Raw genomic sequence first — 15,471 nt, forward strand, 5'->3', positions numbered from 1 at the left:
CTTCCAGAAAGGCAACAGGAATGGAAACTTCCAGAAAGGCAACAGGAGGGCAGTCTCAAGCTTGGAAGGGACTGGTTTTAACAGCATGTTACTTCCCTCCTTGTCAAGCATGCCCTCATGGGTCTGTGTGGCTCTGTTAATGTGGTTAAACAGAAAAATACACAGTCAAGGTCAGTAAATGCCTGGTGATTTTTAATTATTTTGCAAACCTGCGCATAGGGATGGGCCAGATGTTGAGCCTGGAGCTTATCTGCATTTTGGGATCTTCTTTAAGCAAAATAACATGAAATTACAGAGTCTTAGAAAGTGTCTGTGCAATGGAGGGGTCCTGAACTTGAGTTTCATTGGCTTCGTGGTAAATCCATTGCCATTAGGAAGAACATTGTTGATTTAATGCTTTATGGCAAAGGGAGCTTTAAAATGCATTAACATTTGGTACTAATTCCTATATGAAGATGCCATTGCTTCCCACCTCTCTTTATAATTTCCCGTCTGAGATAAGTGTCCTGACTTTCCTCTTTTGGGACCAACTGAGGAAAGTGGGTGTGACCCAAACTCAACCCTCTGCGCCACTTTGAGGTTAGCTCTGGAGGGAGTCTACTGCCTACTTCTGTGCTTGGGACTAAGAAGGAGAGCCAGGAAAAGACTTTCTAAAAAATAAATTGGTTTCATCATAGCTCTGCGCAGAGCTGTAATGGTAATACTCTGATTTTATTGCAAGGCACATAGTGTAAGGAAAACTATGTTAGGATAAGCAATTTGCCAAAGAGGAACAATCAATAAGGAAAGGCAATTTTGAAAATAAATCAGATTTTCACAAGCTGTATGTGTTTTTTGAGGTGAAAGGTCATGTTATAAGTAGCTTAAAGCTCCTTAAGATGGCCGAATGGAACTGGCAAATGACAAGCGACTTTTTTTTTTAATGCTGATAAAAACCAAAAGATATGAGTCGGATTTACCTCAACAGTGGCTGGCTTGAAGTGCCATGGGGAGATGGTGATTTAGGTATGGTACAGACACTTACCAAACTGCGTATTAGCTAAGAAAGTGACTGTTTTTGCTCTAGCAATGTGTTGTTTACAGAACGGGGCAGGCGCGTTCCCTGTAAATTATATACCAGATGTCTGGGGACTGGTGGTGTTTCTAAATATAGTCAAGTAAGCTCTTGTGTAGCCACAGTGAGACCTTCCTAGTAGGCATTTGATTAGCATGGGGAAAGTTACAGGTGTTTCGCAAAACAATTGTCACTGTGAATAGCTTATCCTCAAGAGTTAAACTGGACATTTAAAAAAATCTGAGCTACCCCGTTAAAGTTTGACAAGATTGTAAATTGACTGAACTGCTATCTCTGAAGATATGTATAATTTTGCTTGGTTTTGAGAAAGCTTATAAATCTTTCTAATATAAAACATATCCATATTGAAAGGTAAGAGATTTTATATTGAACACATTTGAATAGAAATTTGCAGTTGCCGAACTTCAGATTTTGAAGGGAAGGAATAGGGCGGGGTGAAGACTTAGTTCAAAACAGGAGCTAGAATTTGATCTAGTATCCTTTGATTCTCATCTGTTACTGGATTAATTTCAGAGAATCTTCTACGGCCTTACAAGGAAGCCAGTGAGGTGGGGTTGCTTGGGAGTTAAGTGAGCAGAGTTCAAACAAACAAAAAGCCTTTCGCGTTGAGTCCAGGCATGTACTATTGGTCCCTCCTTCAGTAGGTGGACATATCTTTATTTCCTGTAGCTTACTTGAGAAAGAAAAACACAGCAGCAGATGTTGATTGTTGGCTTAAATGCATTTATAAGTCACTCAGCTGCTTTATTTAGTTTAATTAAACTGATAGCACTGAAAATCATTTTAGTCAATAGCTGCTGCTATTTATGGCTTGAGTTTCTCTAGTTTTGGAGAAAAAAGAGGGTTCCATAAGATTCATATTAAAATCTCTCCTATTTACCAGTTTGTTTAGCAAAGATACTAGGTTATTATCTATTGTGCATTTATAAAGCAGGCACTTCACCAGCTTATTTCCAGTCCCCCCCTCAGTCCTGTCTAATTGTTGTCGGTGCTGGTCCCGTTTTTCGGGGAAAAGTTAAGTGACTTCCTGGAAGCCACTGTCCTAACCTGGGACGCAGATAGATCCTGGCCTGCCTGGCTCCTCAGTCTTTCCCCTCCTGAGCTGCTGAGCTCCAGCCCCATAAACTCTTCCCTTCAGTCTCCTGCCCCTCCCCCACCCCTCCCCCTGTTCTTGAAGGAATGACAGACAGCAGGGGTCCCATGCACGTGTCCTGAGCTGAGTTCATCCCAGGAAACAACAGGGCAGTGCACTCTCATACCCTTTGTCCCTGTCTGATGGGCCAAGGGATTCCTCATCCAACATTGCCGATTTCCAGTGGTTTTGTCACTGACACCCCCACAAGGGGGTTTCCTGCAGATTACTGTGACATTTAACTCCTCTGTCTTGCCATTGGGGGTCATGTTAATAGAAATAACAGCAAATACACATAGCCTTCAGCCTTTTTTCTTCCCATCGTCATAGGCCTAAGGCTTGGTGATGAGGAAAATGTCAGTGGGTCAGAAAGCTGTGGGACAGTGGGACAAGAAGCTGCAGGCCAGTCTGAGGGGAAACGTGGTGGCTGGGCTATGGGGCACTACATTGAAATACTCACATTTCTTTATTTTGTTCCTTCTGTGGTCTGTTTTCTAAATGACCCTTTTCCTTTTCTTTTTTTCCTTTCTTTGTGAAGCGAGCAATGCTGAAATTGTTCAGAAGTCTAATATAATATTTTTGATGGGCAAACACATTTGTATGCAGAAGAATTCCCATTGGCTGCAAATACTGTTAGCTTTGCTGCTCCTTAAAGGTCTTCATAAATATACCAGATAGAAATAAGCCCAAAATGGATCCAAAAGACCATTTCTCTAAGCTTTTCCCAATCCCAACATCTGGTCAATTGCCCTTTAGCTAGTGGCAATGAAAGAACAGGCAGCAATCATGATTTGGCGTCATGTGATTCAACATCTATCTTTTAGAGATAAATGAAGGTAATGAAATTTATCAAGTCGTTATACAGGAGGGAAAACATGATCATTATAAATACTACAAATGATTATTTAAATTCATATATTTAAGCATTGGTTAGTTTAACTTTATTAATTTACCACCGCTCTGCTGAGTAAGCTGAACTTACGTGATCTCTTTAGAAAGTTAATATTATAATTTTCTTATTTAAGTATTAACAATAAAATCGATACTATATTCGAAGTCCTCCAGAGTTTCACTTTGCAGTCAAGTTGTTTAATGATAAAACAAACAGATGTGTATGATTTTTAAAGCATCAAATTTCATCTTAGAAGCTGAAATTGAAACATGGTTGTTCCCCCAAATAACATTACTTAGGATGTTTTGCACTTTCTTTAGTAAGAAATCATGTTCCACTTTCTTAAGAATTATTGCTTTGTCACCAAATTTGATCTTATCAACAAATGTTTACTGGTGTGCATTATTTCAACTCTCTTTTCACTATATAATAGGAGTGTCACATACTGGAAGGAAAGAATACCCCAGAGCCAATAACAGTAGCTCTTCTTTCAGTGGAGAGCTCAAAGAATTGGATGTCTGGCTTGCTAATCCTTTCGAATAAGCAAGAAATCATGGTGGATGGACAGGAAAACTACAGTGTCATAACTAGGAGGACCAACTCTAGTTAGATTATGTGACTCTCCTTAAATGATTTCGCTCCTTTTGGCTCTCCTTCCTCAGCTTTAGAATAGAACCAACAACTGTATACTTGAGTGTGGGTGAGAAGGAAATGAGAGAATGCTCAGCGCGTGCACGTAGTCCTCGCTATTTGGCCCCACCTACTGGTACAGTAAGGAGAAGAGAAGGTCTGGCCCCTGCCCTTAGGATTTGTAGCTTCCATAACATCCCATGATATCACTGGATATTAAAAAAATACATGGATGATTGGCAGTTGACTTCTTCCCTCTCCACCAGGTTCCCTTGGGCGTTTCATTAATCCTGTGATACGTGTGTGACCCACAGTTTATTCAGTGAAATTGCTTGGATCTCCCTTAAGGTGTTTTGGCAAAGTTCTTCTGTAAGACCACAGTGTAGAAGCCTAGGTCTACGTGTAGGCTTTTTCAAAGGTATGAAAACACAGGAGCAATGAAGTGGTTTCTAAAGTATGACTCCTTACCATGTTTCCACTAATTTTCCTGACCTATTTAAGAAGCTTTAGACATGCTTTTCATAAAATCTATGTTTCTAAGAACTAAGTGACTTTATTGAAATTGCACTCGGACTGATTAGCAGGGTTTTTAAAAATTATCTTTATTTATTGCGTCTCAGGGATCCAAAACAGGAGGAAGAGGTAGAAGATAAGAAGACAGATACTAGCAAACATAATCCCATTACATCGGGAAGATTTTCTCCCTAGTCAGCCTTACTTCAGTGTATCAGCCATTGATACCCTTTAAATTAATGTTTTTCTGATTTGCATAGTTTGCATGTTTAATCACATTAAAAACCTCCCACATGATCTCTCAAGCCCATTATATAGAATCAACTGTGCTGATCCTGTTTTGAATTACAAGAAAATCACTGTGCACCCACCCAGTATCATATAAAACCTCCAGGGCAGACCACAGGGGGACAGAAGGAAAGGGGGGGTTCCACATGGGAGGGCACTGATTTTTCAAATGGGAGGGGTGCAAAAGGCATGTAAGGAGGGAGAACTTGGGGGACATGGCAGGTCAGTGCCTTTTTCATCAGGGCATGGGGTTGAGGGGACAGTACCATCATCCACTGGCCACTGGTACATGGAGAATCAGTAAGCCCTGAGTGAGCCCTTAGCACTTTTCAAGACTGTTTCCAACGCCGACGACAGTCTGCTCCTCCCAACCTGTGACACCCCTTTTTAGGGCCCGCCCGGCTTGTTCCACAGTTCAGGACTTAGGGAACAGCCACTCAGTCTCCTTTGGCAACCTGCTGCAGCCCCCTTATACCCTAGGGCAAACTGTAAGGGCAGGGCAGTCTGGGGGTGCAGCGAGAAGAGGGGACAAACAGGGCGGGGATGGAATGTAGAGAGTGGGTGTTCCAGCTGCTAGCCCTACTAAAAGTGCCCTGAAAAAGTGAAACACATATTTTTGTGGCATATCAGGCAACTTTAATCCTTCCCTTCCTTGGAGGGTAGTTCAAAAGGTCCAGGAGCTCTGGGATAGGTCAGTTCCAGAACCTGCGTTATAACCCTCTGTGTTTGGGAACTGCCAGTCTGGATCCTTTAGACAAGAATCAGATTTCCTGGTAATGTGGTACAGTTATCTCGATCACCTCGTTGAACACGGACTCTGAAGAGTGGCCACAGGAACTGATTGTCTCTGTCAGGGTTAAAACAGATGACTCACAGATCTTTTCTTTCTTTCCCACCAGGTTCCTGGGCAGATCGGTCACCACTGCATGAAGCAGCAAGTCAAGGTCGTCTTCTCGCTCTGCGAACATTGTTATCACAGGTAAAATATTACTTATGGCTTGAAATATGCCCCTTGCCTGTGAGCATAGCACATTAATTCTCAAAAGTAATCAACTCAAAAACAAGAAAGCTGCCTAGTAAATGTCACCAGTCTTTTTTGTTTTAACCCCTATATCAGTCAGGTCCCTAGTTCCCATTTGTCTTTGAAATGTCTTTATAAATATTTTGGTATAATCTTATGTCTCAATAGTTCAAGCTTCTCATACGGTATACTTGTTCCCTGATAGACCTAGTTCAGCAAGAAGTTAATTGGTTGTACATATTATTCATTAAGCACTTCGAAATGCTTAACTCTATACAATGTGGGCAGCTAATTGCAAAGGAAGTTTTAGTCATAAAATAGCCAAAAAGGGATCATCAGAGCAGATGTCTAAGCAATCTTTTTTACATTAATCGGTAACATGTGGTGGGGAATTGCCCACGGACGGGACAGAACAATCATTTCTCCACCCACCTCTTCCTCAGACTCATCAGAGAAAAGCAGAGATGCCTTACCTGAATGGAAAGGACTCTGGCTTGGCCTGTGCATTTTTTTAAATTACCAATGTGATTCAAACCTACACCCAGATCTGGAAGTCATTGTCCTAGTCCTTCCCAGTGTCAGGGAGAAAGGGATGTTCTCAGATGGCTGACAGGGAAGGAAAGGTGGTGCTGCCCTGGGACTCAAGGCACCTGGACTCCAGGCTGGTACTTAGAGTGAATCACAACATAGCTGACCTTCATCTTCTTATCTAGAAAGGGAACACGTAGGACCAGATGCTCCTTTAGGGTTCTCCAGTTCCATGATAACCATGTGGCCATTTTGTTTGCTCACCACTTGATGGGAAAAAAAAAAAAAAAAAACCACCAGCAAAAAAGTCAGTAATTTCTAAAGGTAACCCCTCGCTCCCCACCCCCTACTGAAAGAGTCATGCAGTTCTTTGAGAGGAGAGCAGTCCTAGGATATTTTTCGACATGTATCTCATATCCACTGACACACCGGGCAGGAAGAGTCTGAGGCTGCCCCCAAAGCCCGAAGTGAAAGGGAATCTGGACCTTCGCAGATGCTCTGCCACCTGGTCACCCGAGAGTGTGGCAGTTAGGAATTAGCTCCCCGAGGCTGACTGCTGGCTAGACAATTCGAAATCTTTGAAAGGATAACTGAAGGGATCTAAAAAGTTGCCACTTGTTAGTGACCAAGATTTGGCGTGGCTATTTTCTTGCCTTCATTTTAAGATTCCTCCTGTCCATCCAGGTATTACAAACCACGGTAATCCTTAATATGTTATGGGGATTCAGCCGCAAAAATCTTCCTATTATAGTGCTTAGTAGGATTGTCAATAGATAGTGAGTTGTCAAAAATAGCAAGAAAGCAGAGAGTCTCATGTCCTAATGAGATTTCATTATTTTAGCCTGATATCATTAGTTTAACTGAAATACGGGTGTTTAAAGTGTTTACTTGGTTTTGAATGGATAATAAAATAAAGCGGGACGCTCTCCATATGCTCGACACTGTAACAATAATTGCTATCCATGCGTCATGTCATTTAATCCCCATGATGACCCTAACATTTAAAGTTTAATGTACTCATCCAAATTAAAATAATTACTGCATTATGGAACAGGGCTTCAAACCCAAGTGTAAATGACTTCATAATCAGAGCTCTCAACCTAGCATAGACCTTTGTCACTCCTATCTAGTGACAAAAATTCACAAAGCAGCTTACTACAATTTAGAGTATTTTTCCCCCTGGTCTGGACTGACCTGTAATGTTACAGCCCCAGTCAAAACAAGTGATCCATGGGGCGCCTGGGTGGCTCAGTCGTTAAGCGTCTGCCTTCGGCTCAGGTCATGATCCCAGCGTCCTGGGTTCGAGCCCCACGTTGGGCTCCCTGCTCGGTGGGAAGCCTGCTTCTCCCTCTCCCACTCCCCCTGCTTGTGTTCCCTCTCTCACTGTATCTCTCTGTCAAATAAATAAAATCTTAAAAAAAAAAAAAGTGATCCAGCCTATAAATAATCTTTAGTTTTACAAAACAAAAAACAAAACAACAATAACAATCAAACAATCCATAAAGACCAAAGAAAGTTAAGCAAAATTTAAAGAAAACATTCACAGTCTCTTCAACAAAATACTTAAGGCACTCTGGGGTTTAGAAATGGTGGCATTACAGTAATGAGGAGTTTTGACAATTGATTGACTCTATGGCATCGGAATTGGCCTCTCGTGCTGAACTTAAACCTGATTTCCTGAGAGTCTTTGATCTTGTGTATCACTTATATATCACATTTGTAAAGATGATTTCATATAACTTTTTGCTCACCTTTCAAAATGACTCATGTCATTTTTAGGGTTATAATGTAAATGCAGTAACTATAGACCATGTCACCCCCTTGCACGAAGCCTGCCTCGGAGACCATGTGGCGTGCGCCAGAACTCTACTGGAAGCTGGAGCTAATGTAGGTACCCATGAAAACCATTAATAATTTCACACCTACTAAGAGAATGGAACAAAGTTCTCATTTTGCTTTTCTTTCCTTCTTAGTAGTTTTCAAAAATAGCAGAGTAAAAGTCACATTGCTTCAGTCCTCTCAGTGCACTCTAAGAAGGATTTCCAATCATTGCAAAAATGGCTAGCATGCTGCATAATAATATAGAACATTCTCTAAGTTATTTCCTGCTTTCGTGATTCTAAATAGCAATGGGTGGACCTCTTTATGCCTATAATGTTTGCCCGTCTTTTGGATGATTTTCTTTAGATGAATTCTCAGAAATAGAATTTCCAAGCTCACTAATTCACATTGCCACCAGCAAGATGACCTACCTGATCACAACTTTTGTCAACATTGCATTTGTGGACTTGTTTTCCTAAGTGAAAGGCACCTAACCATTGAATTAGTTTTTGTGTATTTGATTCTGGAGTATATATTTATTTTCATGACATTTACTAGCTGCATGCCCACTCTTGCAAATTACCTACCACATCATATTTCTGTTTCTCTCTTGGCTTTTAAAAGCTTTGCTTATTGATGTGTAGGAGCTAAATATACTTGGTCATATTTACTGCCCACATTTTCCCAATGATTCCTGTTGGATCGTAGAACTGTTTTAAATGCCTCGCACTTAATCACGTGGGACTGTGAATCTCAGTCTCAAACTTTGGTTTGGTTTAGGTAAATGCAATCACAATAGATGGAGTGACTCCGTTATTCAATGCATGCTCACAAGGCAGTGGTAGCTGTACAGAACTTCTTTTGGAATATGGTGCCAAACCCCAGCTGGAGTCGTGTCTTCCTTCTCCCACCCACGAGGCCGCCAGTAAAGGTAACGTAGTTATCGGAGTCAGTGACAAGGAGAGGAAGTTCCTTTAGCAACATGCAGTGCTCCATTTTTCTTCCAGTGAGTCACTGCCAGGAACAGCATGCGGTGAAGTGCAAGGGGATGGGCACTGAAGAAGAGTAAACTCATTTCTACCTTGTGTTGGCAGGTCACCACGAATGCCTAGAAATACTGATATCCTGGGGCATAGACGTTGACCAAGACATTCCTCATTTGGGGACTCCTCTTTATGTGGCTTGTATGTCACAGCAGTTCCACTGTATCCGGAAGCTTCTTTATGCTGGTAATTTTCCTTAAAACATCTCCCATTCTGCCCATACACACAAGCAATGATTCAGGTCCCTATTTATTTCTCTAAATAATCTGTATAAAGATATCTCATTGCTAAAAGTGTTCTTGGGGCGCCTGGGTGGCTCAGTCAGTTAAGCGTCTGTCTCTTGATCTCTTGATCTCAGCTCAGGTTTTGATCTCAGGGTCTAGAGTTCAAGCCCTGCATTGGGCTCCACGCTGGGTGTGGAGGTTACTTTAAAAAAAAAAAAATGTTCTTATTCTAAGCATTGTCCCATGTAAGTATATAACCAATAATAAAAGAACTGCATTCTAGGTAACTCTACTTCACCCCACAAGTCCAAAAGCCCTACTTACAAAGGTCATAAAATTTAAAACCACAAGGTTGAATATAATGTCACCAAATATATATCTATCCATGAATAAATCCATCAAAAGAAATTTTAGGGATAGAAACTGCCTAGCTACCTTATCTTCTACCAATCGTAAGAACTCATGTGCTTTCCCAGACTTTGTCCTGTTCCATTTACCAAAATAGACCGAATGGTCTTTTCCTCGTACTTGAAATGTATCAGTTCCCCAAGGTTCAGCTTTAGCCTCCTGAGAAACTTGTCCTAATCTTTTGAGACCATAGTGGCCTCTCCCGCTATAGGAATGGGAGCTTTTCTAAGGATGTGGATTAAGTCCTTTCCCCCATCATCTCCTTTCCCTACCACAGTGCCTCTCACGTGGTAGGGACCTAAAATATGTGTAAAATGAGTAAATGGATTTCTAGGCTCTTTACTGTTTATGGAATCATTTGGCCTCTGCTATACACTGACAGTTTTAGTAACCTCTTCCTGTGTTACTCACATTATCTTAGCTAAATTATAAGCTTCTTGTAGGCAGTTTCTGCTCTGCTAGTTCACTCCTATTAAATGTGACCTCTGCTACTCATCATTGACACATTGTTATTTTCTGGCTGTGATCTCTCATGAATTTGTATAACCAGAAGAGTTTATTCTTTATTGCCTTTTTTTTTTTTTTTTACTTTGCTGTGAATGTTATTCTTTCCACCAAATATTTTATATTGGGTAAAAAAGATACTGAGAAAGTGCTGTTAGTAATTGTGGACTGATTGTTATTATCAGGCTCTGTTCTCCCATAAAATTGACATAACCAACAGAGTTTATGCTTTCTCTATGGAGATTTTGTTATGGACTATCATTCTTTCACTGAACATTTTATATTTGTTAAAAAATATGAAAACAATTACATCTATTGAGATTTGAAAGTAGCAGGAAGGCCTAAAGGGACTCTTAAAATGTACTGCTTCTTGTAAACATCATTAGTTTTACTGATAGTATCAGAAAACAGAGTTGAAAGGACTTATGCATTTTTACTGATAGATACTTCTCGGTGTTCTGACCACTTATGTACTGGAAAATGAGGTTATTATTCTTTCCAGTATTACACAGTATTTATTTGTCGCACATGCACTGAATGATCACCACGTGCCAGGGCTCACACTAAGAAAAAATAACTATGCAATAATAAATAATTTAACAGATAAGGTTTTTTTTAATGTAAGATTTTTTAAAAAAATTTACTTGGCATGTAGAAATACAATGTGCCTTTTTACTTAAAGAAACTCAATGCCTTTATATATTTATTGACTTACACTATATGAGTGAGAAGTGACAGGAAAATCTATATTCATTTTACCTAAATAGCTCACACATTTAGATTCATGTATTATCCAGGAAACAAAAAGAGCTCTATTGCCTCAAAATAAATGAAAAGAAGAAGAGCATTAATAACAATCCTAAGAAATATTAATTATGGGGCGCCTGAGTGGCTCAGTCGTTAAGCGTCTGCCTTCAGCTCAGGTCATGATCCCAGGGTCCTGGGATCGAGCCCCGCATCGGGCTCCCTGCTCCGCGGGAAGCCTGCTTCTCCCTCTCCCACTCCCCCTGCTTGTGTTCCCTCTCTCGCTGTCTCTCTCTCTGTCAAATAAATAAATAAAATCTTTAAAAAAAAAAAAAAGAAATATTAATTATGATGAAAACAGATGTGAACGAACCTAATTGTTTATAATACTGTTTATAATACTAGTTAATAGGATTACTTTGGGGACTTAAAAAAGTTTAAAAATATTGTGTATTATGGGATCTTTCAAGCATAGAGAAAAAAAATAACATAAGCATGTGTACTCTCTACCCAGAGGTACCAAGTTTTAAGATTTAATATCTGTGTGTGTGTGTGTGTATATATATATATATATATATATATATATATATGAAAGAGAACTAACTCATTACAGACAGAAGTGAGGTCCTCTTGGTGTTACACCTTTCTACCTGCACTGAGGTAACTGACTGGTCTAACAGTTTCTGTTTGTATTTATCATCATTCCCTATTTACATGCAGGTGCTGATGTACAAAAAGGCAAATACTGGGACACTCCATTACACGCTGCCGCCCAACAGTCCAGCACGGAAATTGTAAACTTACTGCTAGAATTTGGAGCAGATATCAATGCCAAAAACACAGAGCTGCTGCGACCTGTAGATGTAGCTACTTCTAGCAGTTTGGTGGAAAGGTTATTGCTTCAACAAGAAGGTAAGAATACGTGCGCATTTAAAAACACAAAAATACATTTGCTTGAAATAGACAAAACTGAAAATCTTTTTGTTGGCATATAAACTGATAATGGCATAACATTTAAAATACTTTGTGTGAAAGCAGATAATTTTTTAACTTAGGTCCTATCTATAAAGAAGATACCACCCTGATCTTAATTTTCTTTTTTTCACCTTACCTAAACTTCATATTCATTTGGTTAACTTAAATAGGTTTGGTTTGTTTTGACAATACATAATATGTAATTCTGTTTAATGTCTGCTCATAAGTAGTTGGAAACATGTCCCATTTTCTAAGGGCATGCAGCTTCTTTGATATGTTGTAGAAACGGAGTCAGGAAATATTTTCACACCTAAGACTTTTGTTATTCTAAAACAGAATCTCTCTCCCCTTTTTTTAAGTTTTATTTATTTAAGTAATCTCTATATCCAATGTGGATCTCGAACTCACAATCCCAAGATCAAGGGTTGCATGCTCTTCCGACAGAGCCAGCCAGACACCACCAAAGCAGAATTTCTTAAGCCTGGTTCAGACACTATAATAAAATTCATTTTGGCTTAACTAGTAAACCTAATTTGAGAAACAAAAATATAACTTAAAATTTCCCCCTTTAGTGCCTAACACTTCCTGAGGCTTTTGAGTTCTATCTTCCTTGAAAAGCAGAATTTATTTCTGAGGTTTTAAATGCAACAATAGTATCATAAGCCTGAAGATGTTAATGTTTTAAAGAACCCACATACAGGGGCCCCTGGGTGGCTCAGTGGGTTAAGCGTCTGACTTTTGGCCTCGGCTCAGGTCAAGGTCTCAGGGTTGTGATATCAGAGTCATGGGATCCAGCCCCACATCAGGCTCCACACTCAGTGGGGAGTCTGCTTGAGATTCTCTCTCTCCCCTTCTCCCTCGGCCCCTCCCTCCCGTGCGTGCTCTCGCTTTCTAATAAATAAATCAATCTTTTTTTTTAAAGAACCCATATGGAATATACCACAATAATAATAAAAGCTTATAAATAACAGCAATATAAATGCTTTTGCAAATGCCCCTGGTATAGTGGTCATCCTGGCCTAGTTTGCTTGAAAGCACTGTAGCTTATTTATGGTTGATTTCATGCATCTTTTAGCATATAAAAACCCATTTCGATGTTAATTAACAAATACTTTCTTGTCTTTTGTAGCTACTCCAAGCACTCTTTGCCAACTTTGCCGACTCTGTATCCGAAACTACATAGGAAGACCCAGATTGCACCTCATCCCACAACTCCAGCTGCCGACACTGTTGCAGAACTTCTTACAGTATCGATAAGGCAGTAAAAGAATTCTGAATGCTTTCAAACTCATTTCGATTTCATCTGCATAGTGTATATTTTATATTAAATGACGCTAACGATAGAGTGTAAGTGAATGGGGGGACCCTGGGAAGAGGTGAATTTAAATTTTAAGTGTACTAGTGAGTGCTACTGCTTTCTGCATTTTTACTGTTTTTTGGACTATAGCATATTTAACATCTCTATATGTTATTAGTCATTCCCATGTACCCTTTTGGATTCAGGGGGGAAAAAAAGGGAAATCTCCATTTCATGTCTTTTTTAAAGTGAAAAAGAAAAATGTGAACTCCATTCTTCAAATAATGCATTAACTTTTAAGTGTTAGCCACTGTAATTGATTATCTCTCTGTAGTTTTCATATTAATGCAAAATATGCATATGGTTTAGAAAATAACAACTAATATCCTTTTTGAAATAAAGATGGCTGTCATTCAGGAAACCCACTATATTGAATGTGCACCTGTCGTTATAATGATCAATTCATGAAGAAAAGATAACTTGCCCCTTCCCTGCAAGGATCTCACTAGTCACTTCACCACCTTCAATGTCCCCATTCCAGAAAGTGGTGGGACTCTGGTTATGGCTCCTTCTGTCTCATCCTGAGATGGTTGGAACATTACACCCCTGCTAAGACTTTTTAAGACCTCCTCCTTCTCCAGGGTAGCCTCTGAGGGTCTCTCTTCAGTGCTTTTGTACATAAGACTCCAGCCCTCTTCCTCCTCAGAAACTGTCGCTAGCTGGTGGGGCCTGGACCGAAGAAATTGAACTTCATACCCAATGGATAAAGAGGCCTCCGGGTCACGCTCCAGGATCAGGGCAGTCCAAGGCTGTGGAAAACGGAAGATGAAAATCTCCTTAAATTGTGGGGTTTTCAAAGAAAAGAAAAAGGGGGTGCCACTTAGCAAACTTAGAGACCTTATAAAATTTACCCCATACATAGACCTTACTAGTGCTGTTTCCAGTCCTTCTTACACAAAGCAAGGCTTCGGTGTAGACTGTATTAGGAAGGGAGTGTCGGGGTACAAAGTAGTGTCCTCTGCAAGGGTTCAGACTGTGTTTTTTGTCTTCTGCTTTAACTATACTTCAATGCAGTAGAAACCATAATGAAACAAATTTTGTGCCTCCTTTGTAATTTAGGCAAGATTTGAGTCTGTTGTGGACTAACAAATAAGATAATCCGGATACTCACAACTGTGTGAAGTAGAAAATATTTTGATGAGCTTTATAAATTTATCAAATTTTGATAAAATATTTTGACCATGATTTTAATAACCCAGGGGCCTATTTTCCTTTCTCCTTAGTTTTGGCTGACTTTTGGAGATCCATGGGAAATAAAACTATTTTGAATGTAACCCCAAAGTCACTAAGATTACCGTTTTTAAAAATCATGTTTAAATTTTCAAAAATAAAAGTAAGGCTGTAGTGTGTTTGTTAAAAAAAAAATGTCTTCTATGGGGCTAGAGAGTTTTATGAGTCTATTTTACTGAATATCCCAGCCTAACAAATCTGAAATGTCCTCATGAATAATGTGCATTTCTTTATTATAGAGTAAACTCATTACATACAATTAGGTATCAAACTGTTCTTCTAGTAAAACAGTTTTCTACTAGTATTTTCCCTGAGCTAGAGGTAGTCTTAGAGTGTAAGGAAATATAATTCATCCCTTAGAATGTAAGGTGCCAATAAGAGAAGTAAATACCAAATATTAAAATTAAAATGGACACCTTAAAATTTTAGTATGCTGGTATCTTGTATCTTTGCTTGAGTATGATTGTCTTATCAAAGAAGTGTTCTAATTTAAATATATCATCTGTTTGTTAATATATTAAAGTGTGACTATTTTCCCTGGAATAAAATACCTTTTCTTTTTTCTCTCCTAATTAGTATTTGATTTTCTAATTGAAGGTAATGGAAAATAAGATTCAATTGCTCTAATTTTTTCTCCTCCAGTTTTCAAGATTTATATATTTATTTGACACACAGAGAGAGACAGCGAGAGAGGGAACACAAGCAGGGGGAGTGGGAGAGGGAGAAGCAGGCTTCCCGCCAGGCAGGGAGTCCGACGTGGGGCTCGATCCCAGGACCCTGGGATCATGATCTGAGCCAAAGGTAGATGCTTAACGACTGAGCCACCCAGGTGCCCTTCCTCCAGTTTTGTGCACATTGAAATAGATACCTTGAAGGTCTCCTAATCCAGATCTTATTATATGTGTGTGTGTATATTATATATAAGATATAAGATATATATATTACACACACACACATTTATATACATACACACAGACACACACACAAGGATCCAAGGACAAAATTCCATAAAGGGAAAGACCAAGCCAAACCAAACTATTTGACTTGAAATTAAAGAAATGCAGTGAAATAATCACTGTAGCAAGG

General features: G+C 39.5%; 1 protein-coding gene across 1 annotated transcript in view; it reads left to right on the forward strand.

The window, feature by feature from the left end:
- Nucleotides 1–14,957, forward strand: part of ASB5 (ankyrin repeat and SOCS box containing 5) — a 50,261-nt gene extending 35,304 nt beyond the window's left edge. Inside the window, exons 2-7 of the mRNA XM_035004295.1 lie at nt 5,430–5,509; nt 7,859–7,966; nt 8,681–8,831; nt 8,995–9,129; nt 11,544–11,735; nt 12,928–14,957. Coding sequence (XP_034860186.1) covers nt 5,430–5,509; nt 7,859–7,966; nt 8,681–8,831; nt 8,995–9,129; nt 11,544–11,735; nt 12,928–13,055 — 794 coding nt within the window. The 3' untranslated portion in view covers nt 13,056–14,957. The remainder of the gene's footprint in view (nt 1–5,429; nt 5,510–7,858; nt 7,967–8,680; nt 8,832–8,994; nt 9,130–11,543; nt 11,736–12,927) is intronic.
- The last annotated feature ends 514 nt before the right edge of the window (nt 14,958–15,471 follow it).

This window comes from Mirounga leonina, unplaced genomic scaffold (assembly GCF_011800145.1).
Source record: "Mirounga leonina isolate KUSES-001 unplaced genomic scaffold, KU_Mleo_1.0 Mir_128, whole genome shotgun sequence".
In the NCBI taxonomy this organism is placed as follows: domain Eukaryota; kingdom Metazoa; phylum Chordata; class Mammalia; order Carnivora; family Phocidae; genus Mirounga; species Mirounga leonina.